Here is a 27,253-nt window from a genome sequence, read left to right on the forward strand (position 1 = left end):
ACGCGGGGCTCGAACTCAGAGACTGCGAGATCATGACCTGAGCTGAAGTCGGACGCTCAACTGACTGAGCCACCCAGGCGCCCCCATTTTGTGATTTTCTTATGTTGAACCATCTTTGCATTTCTGGATAAAGTCCACTTGCTCATGGTTTATATAGCCATTTTAATATGCTGTTGGGATTAGTTTGCTAGTCTTTTGTAGAGGTTATTTGCATTTATATTTATAAAGGGTGTTGATCTGTAGTTTTCTTGTGGTGTCTTTGGCTTTGATAACAGAGTAACGCTAGCTTAATGGAAAAAGTTAAGAAGTGTTCTTGCCTCTATTTTTTGAAAGAGTTTAGGGAGGATTGGTGTTAATTCTTTATTTTTTTTAATTTTTTTTTTAATGTTTATTTATTTTTGAGACAGAGCACGAGCGGGAGAGGGTCAGAGAGAGAGGGAGACACAGAATCTGAAGCAGGCTCCAGGCTCTGAGCTGTCAGCACAGAGCCCGACGCGGGGCTCGAACTCACAGACCGCGAGATCATGACCTGAGTCGAAGTCGGACGCTTAACCAACTGAGCCATCCAGGCGCCCCTGGTGTTAATTCTTTAAACATGGTGGAATTCACTTCTGAAACCATCTGGTCCTGGGCCTTTCTTTGTTGGGAGGTCCTGGCCTTTCTTGATTCCTGATTCAAGCTCCTTACCTGTTCCAGGTCTATTTCGATTTTGTTTCTGCTTGAGTCACTTTTTGCAGTTTGGTGTTTCTAGGAATGTGTCCAGCTCATCCAGGTTTTCTGATCTGGTGGTGTACACTTGTTTATAATACTGTCTTTTCATCTTTTTTATTTCTGTAAGGCCAGCAGTAATGTTTTCATTTTTATTTCGGATTTTAGTTACTTACATCATCTATGCTTTTTTGTCATTTGGCGAAGGGATTGTCAGATTTGTCCGTCTTTTTTCAAAGAACTAACTGGATTTTATTGATTCTCTTTGTTTTTCTATTTTCTATTTTATTTATCTCTAATCTTTATTGATTTTTTTTTCTGCTAGCTTTGTGTTTAGTGTGCTTTTTTCCTAGTTTTTAAGTTGTAAAGTTACATTTTTACTTTGAAATCTTCTTTTAAGTGTAGGCATTTTATTGCTGTTAATTTTTCTCTGAGGACTGCTTTTTTTGTATCCCATAACTTTGGTATGTTGTATTTTTGTTTTCATTTGTCTCCTATTTTCTAACTTGCTGTGTGATTTCTTTTTTGACCAGTTGATTGTTTCAGTGTGTTGTTTAATTTCCACATATTTTTGAATTGTCATTTTCCTTCTGTAACTGATTTCTAACTTCATTATGGTCAGTGAAGATACTTTGTATGATTTAATCTCTTTACATTTATTGAGAATTATTTTGTGGTCTAATGTATGGTTTACCTAGGAGAATGTTCCATGTGCACCTGAGAAGAATGCACATTTTGTTGTTGTTGGGTAGTGTTTTATATATGTTTGTTAGGTCTAGTGGTTTTATAGTGTTGTTCAACTCTCCTCTAGATGTTCTAGCTGTTGTTGAAAGTGGAGTATGGAAATCTCCAACAATTGTAAAATTGCCTTTTACTTTCTTCAGTCCTATCAATGCTTGCTTCATATATTATGGGATTCTGCTGTTTGGTGTTTATAAGTGTTACATATATGTTTATAATTGCTACATCTTGCTGATGTATTGATTTCCGTAAGTATTTATTTTAGAATTAGGTTATCAAGATCTCATCCTTCTGCTTTCCAGTCTCTTTTTGTACTCCTCTTGGTTGAACCTAATAGGAGACCAGTTGAGAGATAATTTGCAGAGTCTAAGCCCCAGGATCATGAGGCAGAGTATAGAGGAGTAGATTTAGAATTTAAGATTTAGGTTTACTCACTGGTGTTATCTGGCTTCCCTGTTTTTAGTGTATGGACTTTAATCAGATCCAGATGAGCAGTCAGTGAAACAGTCTATGAGGGGCCTCTTTTTGTAGAATTGGAGTTGAATGGCCAGCAGCTCACCTGAGGCAAAGTGGATCCCTGTTGGGTTGGGCCTTTTCTCCGGAGAGCCTAGTAGTCTCCGTCAGGTGATGCTTTTAGATTGGGCAGGTGATCAGGAGGACCTCTTCGCAGGAGTGACTGAGGCAGGCCCTCTCAGCCTTTGCTGGAAGTTAGAGCAGTTCTCAACTCAGGCACGTGAATAGCTTTGCAGGAGAGCAGGCTGTGTAGGTTCGTGCCAGGTCTCAGGTCTCTTCCCACATTCCTGAAAGTAATTTCTATATCAGTGAGTAATAGTAAATAGAAATTCTGCGTTGGTTGACTGCCTTCTTGCTTTTCGCCTTGTTCTCATTTATGCCATATTCAGAATAACTTGGAGTTTAAAGCATTAGGTGGGACTCGTCTGTTTTTCAGTGGTGTTGGTGCGTTAGAATATTTCATTCTACGCTGGTTAGAATTGCCTTAGCAACATTTGAGAGTGAGTCAAAGGCATGAGCTTAGGTCATAGTCCCAGAATACCTGTTCTGTTTGCATTAAAAATATTGCAGGAGAGGAATTTTGGATACAAACAGTAGAAACCAGGTGTAATACATGTCAAAAAAGATATTAATTAGAAGGATATTGGTTGGCTTTCAGAATTGACATAAAGGCTGGAGAACGAGGTTTGGAAAATAGGCATTAAAGGAAGCTGGGTATGCAGAACCAATGTGAGGGCGAAGAAGCAGTTAGTGTACCACTGTCAGTGCTGCTGGTCACTGAGCATGGGTTATGGCTTTGCTACCTTTTGACCTTGGATTCCTCTGCTTCCTGGGTTCTTATTTTTAAAATTGAGTCCTTGCTTTTTTATGTCCGTTACTTCAGCTCTGTAGTCCCAGCCAGAGAATCTGATTGCCTAAGTGTAGGTCATGGGCTTTTGTCTTGCTGTTAGATGATAGACAACCTATCTTCAATGTTCTGGCTTTTATATGAAGAGAAGGGATTCTGCTTCCAATATACTGGTGAATCATTTAATTTAGATAAGGGGTTGCATATTGACATCTTAAGCATAGAGTAAATTGAAAAGAACCGTAAGTTTTACTACAGTGACTTGTGTTATAGTTGAGGATGAAGTTCTTACTTGTGCTGTTTAGAAATGTAGATATAAATAGACTTTCTAGACTGTACCCTTTCAGTATATTCTGTGCAGGGGTTTAAAACAGGGGCCAGTACTGCTCCCCTTAGAGGGTTTTTGGAAACATAGGGGCATTTTTTTGCTGGTCACACTGATGAGAAGGGTAGCATTATTGGCAGTTAGTGAATGGGGACCAAGAATCCTAACCACTGCACAGTGCCCTGGTAGTCCACACAACAAACACTTGAATTCTTGCCCCCAAATGCCCATAGTGCATTTGAGAAACACTGAATTGTATGGATTATCTTAATGAAGGGCTGCAAATTATTACCCATCTCATTTACTTCACTGTATACACCCTCTAGTTTGAACTTTATTTCTTGCTTCCTTTCTTTGTTTCTTGGTACTTTTCCTTAGTTCAAAGGACTTTATTCCTTTTTCAAGCCAAAAAAAAAAAAAATATATCTGGCTTCAGCACTTATATAAAAAATAAATCAAAATGGATCAAAGACCTAATGTAAGAGCTAAGACTATAAAACTCTTAGAAGAAAACTTACGGGAAAAGCTTCATGACATTGGATTTGGCAGTGATTTCTTGGATATGATACCAAAAGAAAAACATAGGTAAGTGGGACTTCATGAAAATTAAGACCTTTTGTGTGATCATTAGTTAGTGGACTGCAGGGTTTGGAGCTGAGGATGGGGAGCTGTCTATATCTACTTGGGCTGCCATAACAAAATACCGGAGAGTGGATGGCTTAAATAACAGAGACTTATTTCTCACAGTTTTAGAGGCTGGACATTCTAAGGTTAAGATCTAGCAGTGTTTGGTTTCAGGGGAAGTCTCTTTTCCTGGCTTGCAGGTGGCTGCTTTCTTTCTGTGTCTTCATGTGACCTTTCTTCTGTGCTTAGGGTGGGACAGGAGGGGTCCATAGAGGGGAAGAGAGAGAGAAAGAGAGAGAGAGAAAGAGAGCAAAAGATTTCTCTTCTTAGAAGGCCACTGATCCCATCATAAGGGCCTTTACTCTTACAATGCCGTCTAACCCTGATTACGTCCCAAAGGCCCCATTTCCAAATACCATCGTGTTCGGAGTTAGTTTCAACATTAGAGTTTTTAGTGATGTGAACATTCAGTCTATGAATTTTTAGGGACACATTCATTCTAAGACATAATGTCCAAATAATTTAGGCAGGCCACAGAAACAAGTTGTCAGTTTGAAGAGGCTAGGTGGAGAAGGAGGATGTCAGCCAAGAATTAGAGAAACGAGAGAAGGAAGGTTCAAAACTAGAAAAGGGGAATGCAGAGCTTAGAGAAATGATCTGGAGCAAAGAGGGATGGCTACAGCTTTTGTTCCTGAATCTTACTGTTTCCAGCGTAGGTAGGGGTACTTGGTAAAGATGCTTTTGGTGAAAATGGTGTCTTTGGACCAGGAGCTGTGATAAAACCTGAATGGATAATGAATGTTTTGCTCCATAGTAAAAAAAATGAATAACTTAATAAAAACTTTTGATTTTTATTTATTTTAAAAATTCTATTTTAAGTTTTTGTTTTTGTTTTATTTTGGGGGGAGCAGAGAGAGGAAGAGAGAATCCCAAGCAGGCTCCATGCTGTCAGTGCAGAACCTGATTCAGGGCTTGATCTCAGAAACCTTGAGACCATGACCTGAGCTGGAATCAGGAGGTGGGGGCTTAACTGACTTAGCCACCCAGGCGCCCCACAAAACCTTTGTAGAAAGAACATTTAGAGGGGCTCCTGGGTGGGTCAGTTGAGCATCTGACTTCAGCACAGGTCATGATCTCACAGTTCATGAGTTTGAGCCCCGCATTAGTCTCTCTGCTGTCAGCACAGAGCCTGCTTCGGATCCTCTGTCCCCATCTCTCTCTGCCCCTCCCCCCCCCTCAAAAATAAGTAAGACATTAAAAAAAGTACTAAAAAATAACACTTAGGGTAAACTTTTTATGTCTTCACAGATGACCGATAGTGACGTTTTGAACCAATGATTTCTGTCTTCCTGTTTTTTTTGCTGATTTTTTTTTTAAATTGAAATGTAGTGGACACACATGGTGTTACTTTAGTTTCAGGTGTACAGCACAGTTATTCGACCAGAGGAGTCTGTATACATATGCTTTGCTCGCCACTAGCGTAGCTGCTGTCTGTCACCATGCGGTGCTATTACAGTACCATCGACTGTAGGCCCTGTGCCTTACCTTTCACCCTGGTGACTTATTCCTTCCATGACTGGGAGCCTGTACCTCCCACTCCCTCTCATCTGTTTTGTCCGTCCCCCACCACCCTCCCCTCTAATGGTCACCAGTTCTTTGCATTTATGGGTCTGTTTCTGTGCATTTTGTTTGTTCATTAGTTTTGTTTTTAGATTACATATCTAAGTGAAATCATATAGTATTTGACTTTGTCTGACTTATTTCTCTTAGCATAATACCTTCTAGGCCTGTCCATGTTGTTGCAAGTGGCAAAAACTCATTTTTTTAATGGCCAAGTAATACTGTGTTGTGTATTTATCCCACATTCATACATTTATTGATGGATACTTAGGTTTCTTTCATATATTGATACTGGAAATAATGCTGCAATAAACACAGGCTTGCATGTGTGGCTTGATGATTATAGTATATTAGTGTTGCTTCTGGTCTCTCCCCACTTATGGTTACTTTTTGATGACTATGATTTTGGTGGGAGAGTATCTTTATAATAATCAGAAAACCATCAACATTTTTTCTTTATACTTTTTTTATTAAAAAATATTTTTTCAAGTTTATTTTGAGAGAGGGAGAGAGAGAGACAAAGGGAGACATTGCTCAAGCAAGGGAGCGGAAGGAAGAGAGAGAGAGAGAGAGAAAGAGAGAGAGGGAGAAAGAGAAAGAATCCCAGCAGGCTCCACACTGTCAACACAGAGCCCAGTGTGGGGCTTGATCTCACAAACTGAGATCGTGACCTGAGCTAAAATCAAGAGTCTGATGCTTAACCATCTGAGCCACCCAGGCGCCCCTGTTCTTTATACATTTTTAGCTAATCGAAAGGACTACTTACAATACTAAATCACCTACAGGGTGCTTGGGTGACTCAGTCAGTTAAGTGCCCGACTTTGGCTCAGGTCGTGATCTCACGGATTGTGAGTTAGAGCCCCACAACGGGGCTCAGAACCTGGAGCCTGCATCAGATCCTGTGTCTCCCTCTCTGTCCCTCCACAGCTCGCGTTGTGTCTTTTTCTGTCTCTCAAATGAATAAACGTTAAAAAAATTTTTTTTAAAAAATAACTGAGTCACCTTCTAAGACAAAAGAACATTATGAAATAAAAGTCTTTTATTGAAGCTGAAAGAAACAAAAGGGTGGGAGTTACTGGGTGCATGCTTAGTTCCTTCTTTTTCTTTTGAGATTTATGTCCATTTTTAGTTTTTGATTCATTGAAGATAGCCAGGCTTTGTTTTATTTAGAATCTCCATTCTGGGGTAGAGATTTTACTATTGCCTTATTACATATTTTTAAATGGTAAGAAAACACTTTGCATTTCTTATAAGCTTTGTTTTATAATGGGTTTTTGCATATATGATCTAGTTATATGTGTGTCTGCATTATCTGTGCTTAGATTTTAATCTCAGGCTCTAGCAAAACCTGAAGGAAGAGAAGCAAATTGACAAGATGTGTTTTTTTGCCTTCAAAATAAACCGTAAAAATTGAAACCAATTTTAAGCAGAGAGCTTAAAAATAAGACACATGAGAGAGTTAAGCAAAAACAGTAACAAGACAAAGCAGGTCATTATATAATGATAAAACTGTCAATTCATCAAGAAGATAAAACAATTATATATGTATCCAACATCACAGCACTTAAATGAAGCAAACTAAAATATCTGAAAGGGGAAGTAGACAACTATACTATAATAGTAGGAGACTTCAATATCCCATTTTAACTATGGGTAGATGATCCAGACAGAATTAACAAGGAAACTTGCACTTGAACCGTACTTGAGACCAGTGGATGTAACATACACAGAGCATTCCATCCAGCAGCAGTAGAGTACCCATCCATCTCAAGTGTACACAGAACATTTTCCAGGATAGATTATATGATAAATCACAAAACAAGTCAATAAATTTAAGAATATTAAAATCAGGGGCGCCTGGGTGGCGCAGTCGGTTAAGCGTCCGACTTCAGCCAGGTCACGATCTTGCGGTCCGTGAGTTCGAGCCCCGCATCAGGCTCTGGGCTGATGGCTCAGAGCCTGGAGCCTGTTTCCGATTCTGTGTCTCCCTCTCTCTCTGCCCCTCCCCCGTTCATGCTCTGTCTCTCTCTGTCCCAAAAATAAATAAACGTTGAAAAAAAATTTTTTTAAAAGAATATTAAAATCATACCAAATATCTTTTTTTAAAATAACAATGGTATGAAACTAGAAATCAATTATAGAACAAAAGCTGGAGAATTCATAAATATGTTGAAATTCAACAAAATACTCTTGAACAATCAGTGGGTTGAAGAAGAAATCCAAAGGGAAATCAAAAAAATACCTTGAAACATAAAATGGAAACACAACATACCAAAACTTACGGGATGCTGTAAAGGCAGTTCTGGGAGGGAAGTTTATGGTGATAAACTCCTACATTAAATAAAAAAAAGATCTTATATAGCCTAACTTTAAACCTCAAGAAACTAAGAAAAGGGGAAACAAAGCCTAAAGTTAAAAGAAGGAAATAAAAAGATCAGAACAAAAAGAAATGGAGATCAGAAAACCAATAGAAAAACTCAGCCAAACTAAAAGCTGTTTTTTTGAAAATATGAAATGGACAAACCTTTAGCTAGACTACTAAAGTGAAGACTCAAATAAATTCAGAAATTAAAGAGGACACAACTGATACTGCTGATATGCAAAGGATTGTAAGGGAGTACTGAGAACAATTAAATGTCAACAAATTGGATAGCCTAGAAGATTTGATACATCATGGAAACCTACAACCTGTCAAGTCTGGATCATGAAGAAGGAGGAAATTGAATCAGTAATAAAACAAACAAGGAAAAGTCCAGGACCAGAGGGTTTCATGGGTGAAATCTACCACAGACTTTTAAGGAAAAATTAACATCAGTCCTTCTCAAACTTTTCAGAATTTTGAAAAGGAGGGAATACTCCCAAACTCATTTAATAAGGCCAGCATTATTCTGATTTCAAAGCCAGGCAGGGACACTTCAAGTAAAGAAAATTGCAGGTCACTATGCCTGAGGAAAGAACTGCAGAAATCTCAAGAAAGTATTAGCAAACCACATTCAGCCTCACATTGAAAAGATCATACACCATGATCACCTGGGATTTGTTCCTGGAATGCAAGGGTGGCCCCAAATATGCAAATCAATATATGTGATACACCACATTAACAGAATGAAAGATAAAAGTCACATGATCATCTCAGTAGATGCAGAAGAAGCATTTGACAAAATACAACATCCTTTCATGATAAAAACTTGCAATAAATTGGGTATAGAAGGAACATACCACAACATAATAAAAGCCATGTATTATAAGCTCACAGCTAACATCATATTCAACAGTGAAAAATGAAATCTTTTCCTCTAAGATCAGGAATAAGGCAGTAGTGCTCAATCTAACAACCTGTATTCAACATAGTACTGGAAATCCTAGCCAGGGTGAGCAGGCAAAATAAATAAAAGGCATCCAAATTGGAAAGGAAGAAGTATAATTGGTCTTTGCAGATGATATGATCATATGTATAGAAAATCCTAAAGACTCCATCATAAAAAACTGTGAGGACTAATCAATGAATTCAGTAAAGTTGCAGGATATAAAATCAATATATAGAAATCAGTCATGTTTCTATACACTAACAACAAAGTATCTAAAAATGAAGTAAAGCAATCCCATTCACAATAGCATCAAAAAGAATAAAATACTCAGGAATAAACTTAACCAAGGAGGTGATAGATCTGTCAATGAGAACTATTAAGACTTTGGTAAAAGAACTTGGAGAGACACAAATAAATGGGAAGATATACCTGCTCATGGATTGCAAGAGTTAATGTAGTTAAAATGTCTTGTGCTACCTGAAGCTATCCATAGACATTTGGTGCAGTCCCTATCAAAGTTCAAATGGCATTTTTCACAGAATTAGAAGAAAAAAAAATCCTAAGATTCATATGGAGTCACAAAAGACCCTAAATAGCCAAAGCACTCTTGAGAAAGAGTGACAAAGCTGGAGGCATCACACTTACTGACTTCAGACTATACTTGAGAGCTGTAGTAATCAAAACAGTATGGTCCTGGCATAAAAATAGACACATAGACCGATGGAACAGAATCAAGAGAAATAAACCATTACAGTATTTGAGAAGGGAGTCAGAAATATTCAATGGAAAGAATAGTGTCCTCAATAAATGGTGTTGGGAAAACTGGATAACCACATACAGAAGAGTGGACTTATACCACTCAAAAAAATTTACTCCAAGTGGACTATAGCCTTAAACATAAGACCTGAAACAGTCAGACTTACAGAAGAAAACAGGGGGAAAGATCCTTGACATTTTTGCCTTTTTCAGTGATTTTTTTGGGAAATGACATTAAAAGCACAAACAAAAGCAAAAATTAATAACTGGACTACATCAAACTAAAAAGCTTCTGTGCAGCAGAAGAAACATTCAACAAAATGAAAAGGTGACCTACAGAATGGGCAAAAATATTTGGAAATCATATTGCTGATAAGGGGTTAATATCCAAAATAACATAAAGAACTCATACAACTCAGTAGCAAAAAAACCAAACAATACAACTAAAAAATGGACAAGGGGAACTGAATAGATTTTTCCAAAGAAGACATACAAATGGCCGAAAGATACGTGAAAAGATACCTAATATCACTAATCATCAGAGAAATGCAAATCAGAAGCACAGTAAAATACCATTTCAGGTGCTAGAGGTTTGTTGTCAAAAAGACAAGAGATACAACAAGTGTTAGGATGTGGAGAAAAGGGACCCCTCGTACACTATGGTAGGAGTGTGAATTGGTATGGCACTAAGGAACGTGGTATGAAGGTTCCTCCAAAAGTTAGAACTGACGCACCGTAAGATCCAGCAGTCCCGCTTCTGGGTATATGTTGAAAGGGAATGGAAACAGGATCTTGACAGGATATTGGCGCTGTCATGTTTACTGCAGCATCATTCATGATAGCCAGGATGTGGTAACAATCTACGTGTTTGTCAGTTTGGATACATGGATAAAGAAGATGTATGTATACATATGGCAGAATATTTTTTTCCCATGTGAAAGAAGTACATGCTGTCATTTGTGACAGCGTGGATGGACTTTGAGGGCATTACGCTCAGTGAAATAAGTCAGAGAAAGGCAAATGTATCACTTGTAAGTAGAATATAAAAAGGCCCAAATCGTAGAAACAGAGATTTAGAATTGTGGTTTTCAGGGGTGGGGGAAATGGGGAGATGTTGGTTAGAGGGTACAAACTTCCAATTGTAAAATGAAGAAGTTCTGGGGATCTAATATACAGCATTATATACTTGGAAGTTATTAAGAGGGTGGATCTTAAATGTTCCTACCACAAATAAGAAATGGTGATTCTGTGACATGATAGAGATGTTAGGTAATGCTATGGTGGTTATCATGTTGCCACATATAAATCTGTCAAATCAACATGTATTCCTGAAATTTAATTTACAGTGCTCTGTGTCAATTATATCTCAAAGGGGAATATGGAGAATGCTGGATTTTCTGTGCTGGATAGCGATAACTTGTGAGTGGGATTTTGATGACTGAGTATGACTCATCAGGGAGAGAATAGGGAAGATTCCAGAAGGAGGGGTTACCATGTGTATAGTCTGAAAGGTGCAAAATCTCAAATTATGATTAGGCCTTGGGTTACGGATTTTCTACAGTCCTGTCTGAATTAATACAGTTTAATTTCCTCCTTTCTTGACTAATTGCCTATTTTTTCTTGGCCTTTTGCACTGACTAGAATCTCTCATACATTTTTGAATGGAAATAGTGAGAGTGGGCATCCTTCCCCTTGTTCCTCAACTTCTAGGGGGAAAGCATTTAGATTTTCACCATTAAGGATGATGTTAGCTGTAGGTTTTTCATAGATGCCCTTTATCAGATTAGGAAGTTCCCTTACATTGTTAGTTTGCTGAGAGTTTTTTGTTTTTGTTTTTGTAATCAGGAATAGGAATTGGGATTTGGCCAAATGTCTTTTCTGTATCTATTGAGATGATCGATCATGCAGTCATTTCTTGAAAGTCTGTTAATATGGTAAATTGCATCTTTTGGTTTTTGAATTTAATGCCATTTAGTCATTACATATTTTTTAAATCATAGAAGTGTGTTTCTGTGTTCACAAGGAGCAATTATTTATTTATTATTTTTGTCTGGTTTGGTATCAAGGTAATGTTGCCCTCATGAAATGAGAAGTATCCCCTCTTCTGTTTCCTGAGTTTCTGTGGAGCTGAGACTAATTCTTCCCTAAATACTTGGTAGAGTTCACTGTTGAAATCATCTGAACTGGAGTTTTCTGTAGAAAGGTTTAAGTATACATTCAGTTCCTTTAACAGATACTTGCTTTTCAGGTAATCTAGGTCCTCTTGACTCCACTTAAGTATTATTATTTTTTTTAAAAAACAAGAAATGTAGATTGTTGACTTTTTGATGTAACTTAGTAAAAAAATAGTCCCTTACGATAATTTTAATATTTGTAGTATTGTAGTTTTGCTGGTGCTTTCATTCTAGTTTTTATAATTTGTGGCTTCTCTTTTTACCCTTTCTTAATGGTATTGTCAGAAGTTTTTATATGTTTATTTCTGAGACAGACAGAGCATGAGTGGGGGAGGGGCAGAGAGAGGGAGACACAGAATCAGAAGCAGGCGCCAGGCTTTGAGCTGTCAGCACAGAGCTCAACTCACAAATCGTGAGATCATGACCTGAGCCGAAGTCCGTCGCTCAACCGACTGAGCCACCCGGGAGCCCCAGAAATTTATTTTTTTAAATCTCAGCGTGAGCTTTTTGCTTCATTGGTTTTGCTCATAGTTCAGTTTTCTGTTTTCTTTTTCATTTTTATTACTCCCTTTCTTCTGCTGACTTTAGGTTTAATTTTCTCTTTTTCTGTTAAGTAGAACCTGAGGCCCTTTATGTAAGATCTTTCTAATATGGATTGGTTGTGTTGTAACTGTCCCTCTAACCTTTCTTCTTTTCTTCATACTTGCATTTTCGTGCTGTGAATTTTCTGTAAGGATTGCTGTAGCTTCATTTACAAATTTTGATGTTTCTATTATCTTTTAGTTGAAGGCACTTTCTAATTTAAAATTTTAAAAAATAGCTTTATTGAGATCTGATTCACATACCATACAGTTCAACCCCTGAAAGTGTACAATTCAGTGGTGGTTAGTATATGAGCTCTTACGTGCATCCATCACTATAGTCATCTCGTATCCCTATTTTTAAAAGTGTTTTTAAATGTTTATTTATTTTGAGAGAGTAAGTGAGCGAGTGTGTGTGAGTGGGGTCGGGGCAGAGAGAGAGAGGGAGAGAGGCTGTCCACACTGAGCACAGAGCTGGATGTGGAGCTTGATCCCACCAACCATGAGATCATGACCTGAGCTGAAATCAGGAGTTGGAGGCCTAACTGAGTGACCCATCCAGGTGCCCCCATCTGGTATCACTTTTCATTTTTTTTAGAATCTTGATTATTGAGAGATGTATTACTCTATTCTTTAAATATTTGGAGATGCTCTGGATACCTTCATGTTATTGATTGCCACTTTAATTCTAGTGAGGGCAAAAAACATACTCTGTATGGTTTGACTCGTTTTAAATGTATTGAGACTTGTTTTACAGCCCAGAAAATGGTCTGTGTTGGTAAATGTTCTGTTTGCATTTGAACAGAATGTGTGTTTTGCTGTTGTTCGATAGTGTGTTTTCTAAATGTCAGGTTAGGTTGGTTGATGGTGTGTTGTCTGCCTTTCATGGCCTTACTGACTTTCCTTCTACTTCTTTTATGAATCATTGAATGAAAGGTGTTGAATTTGCCTAATATGCTATGGATTTGTCTACTTCTTTTATTTCTATCAGTTTTGCTTCACAGATTTCGAAACCCTTTGATTAGGTATATAATGTTTACATTGTTATATTCTCTTGCTATATTCTCATGATGTATTGACCCTGTTATTATAAAACCCTCTTTTTCCCTGCTCTGAAAACTGCTGTCTGGTAGCAGCATAACTGCTCCTGGTTTTTAATAAACATCTTTATGAGGTTTACTTTACATACCATAAAGTTCACCCATGTGAGTGAGCAGTTAGGTGGGAGCTTCAGCTCCTCTGGAGGCTGATGATTTCCAAATCCATGTCTTCAGCCCTGGACATCTGCTTGCTCTGTTGACTTTTTAAACATAGCATGTGTAAAACCATACCTACTCGTTTTTTTCTCATCTTTCCCTTTACTCAAGGTCACTGTAGTTAGTTAATGCTAGTTAACTACCCCTTTCTATCCAGTCACTATAGTAAAAAACCTATCATTTAATTTTTCCCATTCATGTTTAATCACTTATCTAAATATTATTGGCCTTGCCTTTCTAAGATCTCCGATATTTGGTCCCACTTCTGCGTATCTACTTTAGATGGATTTTTATTAGGTCCTTATATTTTTTTTTTTTTTTTTTTTTTTTGCTTGAGAGGCTGTTGTGATCTCTTAACTCCCATTTCCTGTATCATCTTCCTCCCTAACCCCCTACCCCCAAGTAGTCAGTCCTCAAGAGGCAGGTTTTGGTTTTTGTTTTTGTTTTTGTTTTTTTAAGATTTAAGTACAGGTGTGTGTCATCAGGATGCAGTGCAAGCTCTGTTCATGATTGAGCTTTTGTCTTCTCTGGCTTCCTTGTTATGTCCGGTCTGTTTTACTCTACTGTACCCTCTCTCACCACGCACACTATCATTTAGCATCCAAAGCAATTTATTTGCTAACTGGTGTGTTGTCTCACTTCTTCCCTATCTTTATATACTATCCTGTCTATACCTCGCTTGCCTTTATTTTCTTCATCTGCCTGGCAAACTCATGTTTTTCCTTTTAATTTGTATTTGAAAATCATGCATTTCTTTTTAAAAATTTTTTAATGTTTATTTATTTTGGGGGGGGGTGGCGAGAGAGGAGAGAGAGAATCCCAAGCAGGCTCTGTGCTGACAGCCTGGGCTCCATCCCACAAGCCATAAGATCATAACTTGAGTTGATACCAAGAGTTGGATGCTTAACTGACTGAGCCACACAGGTGCCCTGAAGATCATGCATTAGAAATGCTATTGTGCTATGTAAATCTTCTCAAGGCATACTTGTGTGCTTAGAAAATACCTTTTCTGTGGATATCTTACCTATTCTGTCTAGCCTACAGTACCTCTCCTGTCTACAACCTACAATACCTGTAGTTACTTACTTCCTTTGTTGTGATCCACTCATCTTATATTTACTTTGTTTACATATTTATTGGATTATTAGCTCCCTCACATTTGGTAGCTGTTTGTTGATTATCACTGAATTAAGCTGAACTTAATTCATTGACTGATAACTATTGACTTAATCTGAAATTACCATGAACGCAACCCCAAATTCCCTAAAATGTAGGTTTCTCCTGTTTCTACTGAATGATTTGTATAATTTTTATTCTTTAATAATAGGTAAATTACATGGATTGAATTTTCTCATGTTAAGCTGTTCTTATTTCTGGGATGAGTCCAATTAGTTATGATGAATTATTTTTTTTCAATGTTTTATTATTGCTGATTAACTTTGCTAATATTTTAATTAAAAAGAATCTGTGTTCGTGAATGAACCTAGCCTGTGATTGTCCCTTTTTCATAGTAATCATTCAGTTCTGTTTTGGACATGTTGAATTGGAGGTGTTTGGCATGGTGTCTTACATGCTGTTAGAAATTTGGATTTGGGGGCGCCTGGGTGGCGCAGTCGGTTAAGCGTCCGACTTCAGCCAGGTCACGATCTCGCGGTCCGTGAGTTCGAGCCCCGCGTCGGGCTCTGGGCTGATGGCTCGGAGCCTGGAGCCTGTTTCCGATTCTGTGTCTCCCTCTCTCTCTGCCCCTCCCCCGTTCATGCTCTGTCTCTCTCTGTCCCAAAAATAAAAAAAATAAACGTTGAAAAAAAATTTTTTTTAAATAAAAAAAAATAAAAAAAAAAGAAATTTGGATTTGGAGTACTTAGTAACCTGGTAAAGGCTGACCGTGTGTTTTTGTTTTTAATATAATAGTTGAGAAAACGGTTGGTGTTGAATAGGAGGAATACATAGAGTGAGAACAGAAGTGAGAATGGAATACAACATTTTGGGGTGGATTGATGGTGGTAAAGCCAGTGTGTGATCAAGTTTGAAAGGCAAGTATGAGGAAGAGGTAGTTTCAAAGGAGAACTTCGTTGTTGGTTTTTAACTGTCATGGATAGACGAATGATGTGAGGTTAAGGAAAATGGAAACAGCAAGTGTGGTACTTTTTGAAAAAGTATAGTGGGTAGAAGGAAGGGAGACACCAATGAATGTGGAGACAGGCACTTCTTTGAGGGAAGGTTTTAGTTTTTTTAAGGATGGATGGAACTTCATGTTTGTTAGGTGAAGAGTAGAGAGGAAGAGAATGAGCATAAAGGGGAAGTATTTGTATATCTGCTTAAATCTTTGCCAAATAAGATTTCAGTGTGATCTTAGGTATCCTCATGTAATTGAGGCTGTATTTGCCCTTTACAGTGTTTCCAAACATGACTTATTTTAATACTCTAATTGGAGACTGAAATTTATCACCTGGTTAGTTTCTTTCTGGCAGATCAGCCCTCAGATACTAATGAAAGCCTGAGGGAAAGAGAACATGTAGGTTGGAGAGTGGCTCAGTTAATATTAGGTCATTTTACCAAACATAAAAGTCACAAAACAACAGTGGCTTAAGCAAGATAAAAGTTTATTTCTGATCATACAAATTCTGTAGGGCAGCTTCAGTAAGGGAGGCTGAGAAGTAGAGTTTTATTTAGCAGGAGCATGTGCTTAGCTAAAAATTGGGGGCTCTAGGATGAAAGAAGAAGGGAGAAAAGATTGAGAAATAGTGTTTGTATCTGCACAGTAAGAGACAAACCCTTTAATACAATTCATCTCTTCTATGAAAGGCACTATTTGCATAAATACGTATGTCAAAATGCCTATGTTTGTGTCTAGTCTACTTACTAGTTTTATGACCCTGAACAGATTACTTGATTTTTCTCTTTGTGCCTTAGTATTTTCCTAACAAGATGGAGTACAGTGCTTAATAGAGGGTGCCTCATAAATTGGTGTCAGAATTAAATAAGTAACCGACTAAGCCAGTATCTTGTATATCTAAGCCACAACAATTATTAGTTTTTTGTCATTTGCCTTTGCCTTTCAAGGATCGAGGATATGTGGAAGGACAAAACAAAACAAGACAACAGTAGCAAAGAAACCAAACCTTACGTTATGTGTCAGGTATCAAAGAGTGAGTTAAATATTACACATTAAATATAATTGAAAAAAGCAATTTCAGATCTCATGAGAACCTATAGATGTAAGGCCAAATTTTATTGGAAGCCTTGGAAGGTATTCAGAGTTAGTCAAATGGCAAAGTTCTCCACAAGACAACCTCAGTTCTGCCAGGACCTGCAATTTCAGGGGTCTCCTACCACCACCCTCAGGCCTGATCATTTGCTAGCACTCACAGAACTTACTGAAAGCTGTTACATTCATGAGAGAATTATAGATTACAGGGGAAGGATAGAGTTTATAGTCAGACTTCACATTGGGTGAAGTCCAGGAAGGTTCCAAACGTGGGGCTTCTAGTATCCTGTCCTTGTGAAGTCAGGACGTTAGTCTCTCCCCATCAGTGTGTGCCAGTACATATGCCAGCCAGTAAGCTTGCCTGAGCTTTGGTGTCCAGAGTTTTTATTAAGGCTTTGTTATGGCATGATTAATTGATTGTCCACATGACTGAAGTCAGTCTCCGTGAAACTGTTTGACCCAGAACCCTCACCCTAAGTCATGCTGTTGGTGTTTCTAGAGTGGCCAGCCCTGCCTCTGGGACTGTCTGATGTGGCCGGCCCCACCCTGTGATCAAGGGTGGCCAGCACCCACTATACACAAGGACGTTTTCATCAGGTATGCGAGAAATTGAGGACAAAGGCCAGACTTCCCTTTAGACAAGGCTGGATTCTTTACTAAACAAAAAGATACAAGTCACTGATGGGAAGGTACAGACATACACAGGTGGAGGTTCACATGGTTATCTGTTGAAGATATCAACGTTAAAAAAATCTTGAAAATATGTGAGTAAAAGATCAAGTAGGTGAAAATAAACATCCAAAAGAGTTGATTCAGCTGGTATAAACATCTAGAGATTTGGCCACTAAAAATTTGAGGTGCCCCTTGAAAGGACACTGATGAAATGAAAATAAAAAATGGAAGAAAACTAGCAGAGAGGTTAGGATGTTAGATATTATTAATGGAATACTTTTACTTACCTTGGATATCACTAGCCGAGTGGTGTAGTCAGGGTAGTATTAATATGTGTTTTCCCCAAAAATACTGATCTTGGAGGTTTTTAGTGATTTGTGCCAGATTGCAGAGTAAGTTGGGGCAGAGCTGGAAAGAGAATTGTCTCCTGACTTTTGGATTAAGTACTTTTACTCTGAGTACTTTTTCTCCCCAACTGTAAAATAGTTCTTCTTGCCACCCCATTGACAAGAGGTCTGACTCAATTCCTTGGACTCTGGAGTTCCTCTTAGGGACTCGACTGGTCTTTCTTTGCACTTCAGTTCATGGTGTTTATTCTGTGGTGACTATACTCACTAAATTGCTAAACAAACAATTATTTGGGACAAATGCAAATTTATAGGTCTTTTAGATTTTCAAAATGTTTTTGAATAAAGCTCTGCACAATGTTGCCGCACTATAGGTTCTGGTGAACACCGTTTGGATGCCATTAACAATGAACTGGAATAATGTGACTGGGGCTTTTGTACAGAGTACTGAAATTTAGAGGGTTCAAATTTTTATTTTTATTTTATTATTTTTTAAATGTTTATTTTTGAGATAGAGAGCGAGCGAGCAAGGGAAGGGCAGAGAGAGAGAGAGAGAGTCAGCGCAGAGCCTGATGTGGGACTAGAACTCACAACCGTGAGATCATGACCGGAGCCACAATCAAGAAGCAGATGCTTAACTGACTGAGTCACCAATTTTTATTTTTAAAAATAATTTTTAAAGTATAATTTGAAAATTGTTCACATATGTTGCTATCAAACATCTTCTTCACTTTCAGAGAAATAATAGATATTAGCATTTAAAGAATAGTAAATGAAAATAAGTTTCTCTACACTCATGCCCACTATTATTTCTAAGGTAATCCTGAAGGCCCCAACTGGTATTATGGACATATGGGCAAAGGAGTCAGGGCTGGAAGAGAAAGGGCACAGCTCTCTCCTAGTTCTGCAGGAGGCTGGCCCCATTTTAAGAGCATTTGGTGCCCTCTGAGTCCTTGTAGGTTTGCCCAGAAGCTATTGTGTCATTCAGTGCAGGGAAGCCGAGAAGTTGCAGGATGTCTCTGGGTGTTGGTCCTGGTACCTGAGAGTGCTGATGTTAGCCCAAATCATTAAATGGCCTCGGGGAGGGTAGGTAGTAAGGGAAGGAAGAAAACTGAGTTGATAAAGACTTTTCTATACTCTTAGACTCCTGTGTCATCTCATCTACTCCTGACAACAGTCTTGGGAGGTTGGTGGGGAAAAGGAGGCTCAGAGAGGTGACATCCATCTAATGCCACACAGCAAAAAAGTGGCAGGGTTCTCCCAAGGGCTTGTTTGGTTGATGGCATAGTTGGAGGGCTATCTTCTGTGGCGGCGTGTTTCATGGCATGCTAAAAGTGGTGTGTGAAGAAAATGGGGACTGTGACTAAATAAAGTTAGGAGGTGTTAGGCACCTTTATTGCGGGACTTCTCAGAGCCTTTAAAATACCCCTGTGCATTGTGAAGCTTTGGAGAGGGACATAGAATGTATTGTGGCCCGTATTTCTCCCTTGCTCCCAGGGTAGGCTCTAGAAAGTGGCATGTAATACCCAACTTTGTGGAGGTGCACTGGTGGGCGAAGATGCTTTCCGCAGTGATGTCACAGATGAGCCACTGCAAACATGGTGGGGGCTTCCGTGTGCCATTCAGTGGTGACATGGTGCTTGGAGCTAGAGGCGGAAAGTGTAGTTCCCTATAGAGACTCTCCCACTTGTCATCAGGACAGAAACTGCCCTTGAAAGAACTGGTCGTCTCTGTTTGATGTGCTTCTTCGTTGGTGCTTAGTCCTAGGCCTTTGCCTTCCTGGCCATGTACCTGTCTGCTCACTGAGTGAGTGACTTGGAAAAATTCTTAGATGGAAGTGACAGAACACCCCACTGTTTCAACCCCCCTGTCTGAAATTAGGGGACTGACCGGTAAAGGCCCTGGCAGCAACCCAGTGATATCAGTAGGCACTTTACCTCTTTGTTGTCTTTTCTCAGCCGTGTTGGCCGTTTGTCCCCAGGCTTCCTGCGTTTTGACTATCATAGCTTTAGGCGTCACAGCCACATTTGGAGGCTGGAATCTGTGTTCAGGTAGATTTGGTCTTAGTAGCTAACAGGCTCTTTTCTCAAATGGTTCTGTCCGTTTTTTAATCCCAAAAGGAAAATATTTCCCAGTAGTCCTCTTTTGTCTCTGTAGTTGGAATAAGGTTCTGCGACCACCCCTAGCTACAGGGGCGTGTGAGAAAGACTTGGTTGGCATAGACACATCATGGTCTCTTCTCTGGGGCTAGGCACAGGGTTTCTGTGTTGTAAGGGGAGGGAGGGGGACTGGAAGGCTGTTGGGCGGTGCTTGCCTGTGTCTGCCTTGTTATCTGAGACTCTGTTTGGCTCCCCTCTGCTGCATTCTTCTCACCTCCAGTCTGTCTGTAGGCCCCATGGCTGCTTTCTCCCTGCCCTCAAGTTCCCTTGTGTTGCCCTGACTGTCTGTGTTGCTCTCTCCCCTCTTTTCTTTCTCGTGTTTTCCTCATCACCCCTTCTTACTGCTAGCAATCCAGTTTTTTTCTCTAAACATTTAACAATTTAATTTTTAATATTAGACTGTAAATTGATATTTTTCTCGATGTACACTTCTGTGATTTTTAAACACACGTACATATTCCCATAGTCACTATAATTGGGATACGTAACAATGCTATCATCCCAAAAAACTCTCGTGTTATTCCTTTATAGCCAACCCTTCCCCCATCCGTAACTCCTGGCAACCACTGATTTATTCACCATCCTTACATTTTTGTCTTTTTGAGAATGTCACGTTAAAAAAAAAAAAAATCTAGAATGTAACCTTTTGAGACTGGCTTCTTTCATTCACATAGTAATACCTTTGAAATTCATTCAAGTGTAGATGAATTGTTTATTTCTTTTTATTGCAAGTAGTATTCCATATTGTGGCTATACCAAGTAGAAACAGTGGTCTGTTTATTTACTTGTTGGAGGACACCTGGGTTGTTTCCAGTTTTTGCCTATCATGGGTAAAGCCGTCACCAACTTTCCTGTATAGGATCCCCCCTCCCAATTTTTAGCAATTGTGGTAAAATACATGTAACATCTGTCACGTTAGCTATTTTTAAGCATACGGTGCAGTGGTAGTAAATGCTGTCATATTGTTGAGCCGCCATCTCCAGAACTCTTTCATCTTGTAGGAGCTGCAGCTCTGCCCATTAACCAGGAACTTCCCATTTCCCTTTCCCCTGTCCTTCGGCAGCCACCATTCTCCTTTCTAGGATTTTGACTACTCTGAGTGTCTCATATGGGTGGAATCATACAGTTCTTGTCTTTCTGCCATGGGCTGTGTATAGGTTTTTGTGTCAACATAAGCCTTCGCTTCTCCAGGATAAATGTCCAGTGCAGTTGCCGAATTTTGTGATAGTTGCGTGTTTAGTTTCTTAAGAAACCACTAACCTTTTCCAGAGTGGCTGTACCATTTTATATTCCCACCAGCAATGTTGTGGATCCAGCTGTGTGCAGAGTTTGAATTAAATTTCTGGAGAGGGGACTGTGCTGACTGTGGAGTTAGATATTTACCCTTAGAGGAGTCATCATTGGCTGATTTGGAAAATAGTAACTGCCACTCTTGTATTCATTCGTGTGGATTGAGGCAGATGTGTGGAGAGAAGATCGAGCTCTCACAAAACTAGGGCTGGGTGAAAGACCCTGTAGGCGTCCCCTGTGGTAGTGGTTTCCAAATCTGTGTGCATACCAGAATTCCTCAGAGGATTTCTTAATAATACACATTCATGGGTTTCATACAGACCTACCGAATTGGAATCTGTATTTTTAACGAGGGCTCAAGGGAGTTTTAAGCATTCTGCCCACATCAGTTGGGAATTGTGTTTTAAGATCTATGGTATTTCCAAAATGTGAAAGTTTTAGAAGCATGTCTTGTACTATGTAACAAATGAAAAATTTCCTGAGCTCTTATCTTTTCCACTTATCTCTTTCCTTGACCCCATATTTATATTTTTGTCCCCTCTTCATACTTAATTCTGTTACTAAATTTCTCTCCCCCATCTAGTTTTCTCTCTGGTTTGTCTCTCTGCCCCTCTCCCCCTCCCTTCTCTCCTTCTCCCACTTTTCCTTTTTCATGTGTCTCCTGACAAGTTACGGATTGCTCTTTTGGTCCTGCAATTGTAACTTTCTTTCTAGGTTCCCTCTTCTCCAGGCTTGTAGAGTGTTTACTGTTTAGCACCCAGGGCTTATACCAAGTTAGATTTATCCTGTAGGGGCAGATAGAGCTGGGTCTCTCACAGATCATCCTTACCTTTTAATGGCAGGAGTAGAAAACATCTACCAGGGTTTGGTGGAGGAAACTTTAAATATTATATTGAAGTAATTAAGGGTTATTCTTAACTAGTCTTTTTTTCTTCTCACAGGGAAGAAGAAGAACGTTTGAGAAATAAAATTCGAGCTGATCACGAGAAGGCCCTGGAAGAAGCAAAAGAAAAATTAAAAAAGTCGAGAGAGGAAATCCGAGCAGAAATTCAGACAGAGAAAAATAAGGTAGTCCAAGAAATGAAGACAAAAGAGAAGAAGCCACTGCCACCAGTCCCTATACCAAATCTAATAGGAATAGATGGTGGAGACCCAGAAGATAATGACATAAGAAAGAAAAGGGAAAAAATTAAAGAGGTAATAAGCTGAGATTTATGATATGGAATGGTTATGGCGTTTGACTGGATTTTAATATATATGAACATTTGTATCATCTATGGTGTCATACTTTTTCTTGTTTGTTTTTGGGTCATGGTCGTAGTTCAGATTCCAAGTTGGCAGTAAAGGCTAGAACTCACTCTTTCTTAATATGGATTGTAATATTATTGGACACTTAAAATTTTGATATAATGTTTGGATTGTTATACCATTCTGTATTGAGAGATCTTTTGACAGTCAGCATTTTATAAATAATGTAGACTAGATCTGTAAATAATTTATCATTGAATAGGAAATTTCTTAAGGGTTTACTTACAAGGGACTCTGCTAGATACTATGCAAATCTCCTCATAAACATGCTCCTGAAAAGTTAACATTATATCTGCCATCTTTTAAGGAATGGGTCATGAAACCCCTCAACCACACTGCAGATTCCTTCCAAACAGTCTCAATGGATTGAGGAATGGGAAGCGGTTGACCTCAGAATTCTTTAAATTGTTTAATCTCAGAAGTCTTTCAATTTGTTATTCTAGGAATTACTTGGAGATAAAGACAATAACAGAGAGGGGAAAGTCTGGTGAATATTACAGTTAAATTTTGTTAATTAGAACTCCTGCTAATTCTTGGTAGAGTTTGCAGTTGCAGTTCCTGTGAAAAAAAAAGATTTGGTCAGGTTGTAACAGCATCAACAATATTTCAAAGGGATTGTTTATCATAAAATAAGACAATAAGTTTAGTTCAAATAGTCAGATATGTATTCAAATATATTCTAATAATGAACATGGAAGATTTAGTAGATTCTTTAAGCTTGACCTTATGAATTAGTGTAAGAACTTGACCTTGATGGAATTGTGAACTAGAACTGTACTCTGGATCCTGGAGTCTGTTTTATGCACTGGCTGCTAAAGGATTTAGACTGTATGGGGGAAACATTGACAGGTTGTTGTGGGGTTTTTGTTGTTGTTTGTTTTTTGAGATTCCTGACTTTTTTTTTTTAGATGTCATTAGAATTTATTGAAATATTTTCTTATGTATGTGATAATTCAAATAACAGTGTGTGTTTAGAAGACTCCCAAGACCACCTACAGCCTCAGTGATTGCTAGAAGTACTCCCAGAACTCAGCAAAGCTGTTATATTCATGATTTTGGTTTATTACAGCAGTAGGCAACAGATTAAAATTAGTAATAGAAAAAGCTTATAGGACAGAGTCCAGGAGACATCAGATGCAAGTTACTAGTTGTCCTTTTCCAGTGGACACCGCTTAATTCTTCCAGCAGTGTTGTGTGATGCTGTGTATGAAATATCACCAACAAGGGAAGTTCACCTGAGCCTTGGTGTCCAGGGTTTTTATTTCAGATTCATTCTTTAGGCGTGGCTGAACTTAGTTCTCCCAAGTCCTCCAAAGGTCAGGCTGATACCATGTGGCCCAAGGCTGCCACCATAAATCACATTGTGAACATGAACTGACATGGCCCAAAGCTTCATTTAAATGAAGATATTCTTGACAGACAGGATAATAAAATTTTAGCAGTTATTTTCCAGGAGTCTGGCACAGGACATATCTTTCTTTAGGATGTACAGTGTTTGGACAACTCAGACCTGGTGAGTTAACCCTTTAGAGCACACCACAATATCCGGTATTTTTACAAGCCAATGCCTGTATAGGCTCCTATTAAATATTATCGATACTGGCTTAACACACAGAGAAAGTTGAAATTTAAGCTGGTGGTGAAAGAAGCTAACAAGGGGCAAGGTGATATGAATGGCAAGATACCTGAGCATTTCAAGAATTAGAGACATTGTTTACCTCTGAAGGCAGGGGTATAATGAAATTGGAAAGGGATTATTTGAAAATTTTAAGAGGTGCTCTTAACTCCTAGGTCCTCAGTTCTCTAGTTTTGGCATCCTAGCTGCTGCCCTCCCTTCCCCAACAGAACACTAAAGTTTACCTTTTGGAGGGACGAATTAGGGAAGATCTGGATTTGGGGAACACCAGGTATGGCTGAGGGAAAACAAAAAAAGTGGCTAAGGTGGAGGGAATTAAGTGAAAAATGTTCTGAATATATTAAGACTGCTTTCTTGAGAGCTCTCAGAATTCTGACAGCCAGGTGTGTATTCAATAAGCAGGAGAGTGGATGACTTCTCTTTGAAGAGACTGTCCCAAGACAAAAGAGTCTTCTACACTGTTCCTCAGTGAAACACCACTGGGTGTCACCTGTGCTCCCTAACTAAGATGAGGCTCAGGTCAAGTCCTGCTTGTTTACTGATAGCCTTTAATTATCATTTGTTTCCCTCTTATGTGAAGAACAAAGATCACCAGGCATTTCAGGAAAGTTTCTCACATTAGAGAATAAAACAGATGGAAGAAAGGAATTCAGAGAATACAGAAACAATACAGGGAGGAGAAAAAAACAAAAGCATTAACATCATTGGAGTGACAAAAAGTGGAACTCATAAAGTGAGAAAAATAAGTTCTGAAAAGGAACATTTATAGCATACGAAGGAGCTTTTGGAAATAAAAAGTGTGATAGAATTTTAAAATTCAGTAGAAGAGTTGGAAGATACAATTGAGCAAATCTCTCAGTAGAACAAAGAGATTGAGAAAACAAGAAAATAAGATCAGTCAAGAACGTCTAACTGGTGATTAGATAGAGGAAAAAGGAGGAGAAGAAATCAAAGAAACAATTTAAGAAAATTGGCTGAAACAAAAGAATGTGAGTTTACAGATTGAGAGGACCTGTCAGGCATAGAACAACAGTGAGCAACAAACAAACAAACAAAAAAACAAAAAGAGAGACTTCTACTGAAATTTTAGAAAAATAGGCATTCAAAAACAGATCCTAGGGGCACTTGGGTGGCTCAGTCAGTTAAGTGTCCAACTCTTGATTTTGGCTCAGATCATGATCTCACAGTTGTGAGATCAAGCCTGTGTTGGGCTCTGTGCTGGACATAGAGTCTGCTTAAGATTGTCTCTCTCTCTTTCTCTCTCTCTCTTTCTTTCTCTCTCTCTCCACCTCCCTCCATCCCTCCCTGTCCCCCCTTCCCCTCTCCCTGTCTCTCTCTACCCGTACCCTCTACACACATGCACACTCCTTCTCAAAAAAAAAAATAAAAATAAAAATAATAATAATAATAGTGATCCTAAAAGTTTAGGGAGAAAAAAAAGGCTCCACTCAAAAGATGGGATTGTACATAATGGCACCTCAGATTCCTCAGTCACAATTTTGGAAACTGGAAGAGAGTGGAGCAATGGCTTAGAAAGAATGATCTATTCAGCCAATTTATGAATCAAATCTGAGAGTAAATTTAGTCATTTTCTCAGATTGCTATCGGAAAATATGCTTCAGCACAAAAATAGGAAGAGAAGGGCTTTTGGCAATAGGGGATCTGTCACTAGAGAGAGAAAGGAAGGGCGCTCTCCGGATGGTGAATAAGGGACTCAGCAGGGTGACTGCTGTGCTTTGGGCAGAGCTTAGAGCTGGAGGGTGGAGAGCTTCAGGAAGGATTGGTACATCAGAGAATAAAATGGAACTGATAGTCTTATCTGGTGTGTTTGATTATACTGAGACAAGTTTTGAAGCTCAAGTATAATTTGGAAGTAAATTGAGAATCGATACATTAAAAACCTAAGCAAACAAAGAAACTCAAACCCTCAGACAAGTAGGTAACAGCAGGAAAAACAAAACTTGAATAAAATAGTGTGATAATTATAAGAAAAGCATGTTGTAGGGGCGCCTGGGTGGCGCAGTCGGTTAAGCGTCCGACTTCAGCCAGGTCACGATCTCGCGGTCCGTGAGTTCGAGCCCCGCGTCGGGCTCTGGGCTTATGGCTCGGAGCCTGGAGCCTGTTTCCGATTCTGTGTCTCCCTCTCTCTCTGCCCCTCCCCCGTTCATGCTCTGTCTCTCTCTGTCCCAAAAATAAATAAACGTTGAAAAAAAAAAAAAAAGCATGTTGTTATTTAAATTGGGAGGATGTGGGCGGGAGAAATCTATGTGGGGAAGTTTACGTGGAGATAGTAGTGGCATAAGAAAGCTAAATTACCGTAACTATAGGAGAGTACAGTAAATATCTAAATGCTGAAATAGCACTGTAGACTATATTTCAGAATATAGTCTTAGATAGAAAAAAACAGGTGAAAGAGTTTAATTGCCCCAGGAGAGTGGGAATTATGAGTGGGGAAGATATGGCAGACTATTAGATTTCTTTTAAGAATCAGCTTTATTGAGGCGTAATGTGTATACAATAAAATGTACCTGTTGTAAGAGTACTGCTTGTTAAAAATATAAAAGAGTACTGCTTGGTTGTGGGTTTTCACAGATGTATACACCTGTATAACAGCAACTATTATCAAGATGTGAATACGTTTACAGTCTCAAAATGGCTTTCTTGTGCCCTTCTCTGGTCAGTCTACTCTTTGGTCCCGGGCAACCACTGATCTGTTTCTAGTCATTGCAGATTAGACTGGTCTTTTCTAGAGTTTCAGTGAAGTGGAATCATAAAGTATGTGATATTTTGTTTCTGGACTTTCGCTCAGCATAATTTTTTTGAGATTCATCTATGTAGATTGCACATGAAGGTGATTTTTATCTTAACAGTATTCCGTTATATGCAGGTACCGTAGTTTGTTTTATTTATTCACCTGTTGAATGGTTGTTCAACATTTGATCCAGTTTTTGGCTATTAGGAATAAAGTTGGCAATGAGCACTTGTGTGTCAGTATTTGTGTGGGTACGTGTTTAAGTTTTAGTTTCGACATTTCAGTCTGTGATCTGTTGCCAGTTAATTTTTTATTGTCTGAAGTAAGGGTGCACTTCAGTTTTTGCCCGTAGGGTTTTCTAGCTGTTCAGCATCATTTGTTGAAATGATCCTTTTCCTATTGAATTACCTTGGCACTTTGTTTGTTTT

General features: G+C 38.8%; 1 protein-coding gene across 3 annotated transcripts in view; it reads left to right on the top strand.

Moving 5' to 3' along the window:
• MAN1A2 (mannosidase alpha class 1A member 2) overlaps positions 1–27,253 on the top strand; it is a 175,202-nt gene that overhangs the window by 16,238 nt on the left and 131,711 nt on the right. For 2 of the 3 annotated variants that reach the window (XM_045478809.1, XM_045478811.1), the window contains exon 2: positions 22,071–22,326. In XM_045478809.1, the coding sequence (XP_045334765.1) occupies positions 22,071–22,326 (256 nt within the window). Of the gene's footprint in view, positions 1–17,175; positions 17,259–22,070; positions 22,327–27,253 lie in introns of those variants that run through there. The other variant, XM_045478812.1, reaches the window with a different exon arrangement.

Source organism: Leopardus geoffroyi, chromosome C1 (genome assembly GCF_018350155.1).
Source record: "Leopardus geoffroyi isolate Oge1 chromosome C1, O.geoffroyi_Oge1_pat1.0, whole genome shotgun sequence".
NCBI classification, from domain to species: domain Eukaryota; kingdom Metazoa; phylum Chordata; class Mammalia; order Carnivora; family Felidae; genus Leopardus; species Leopardus geoffroyi.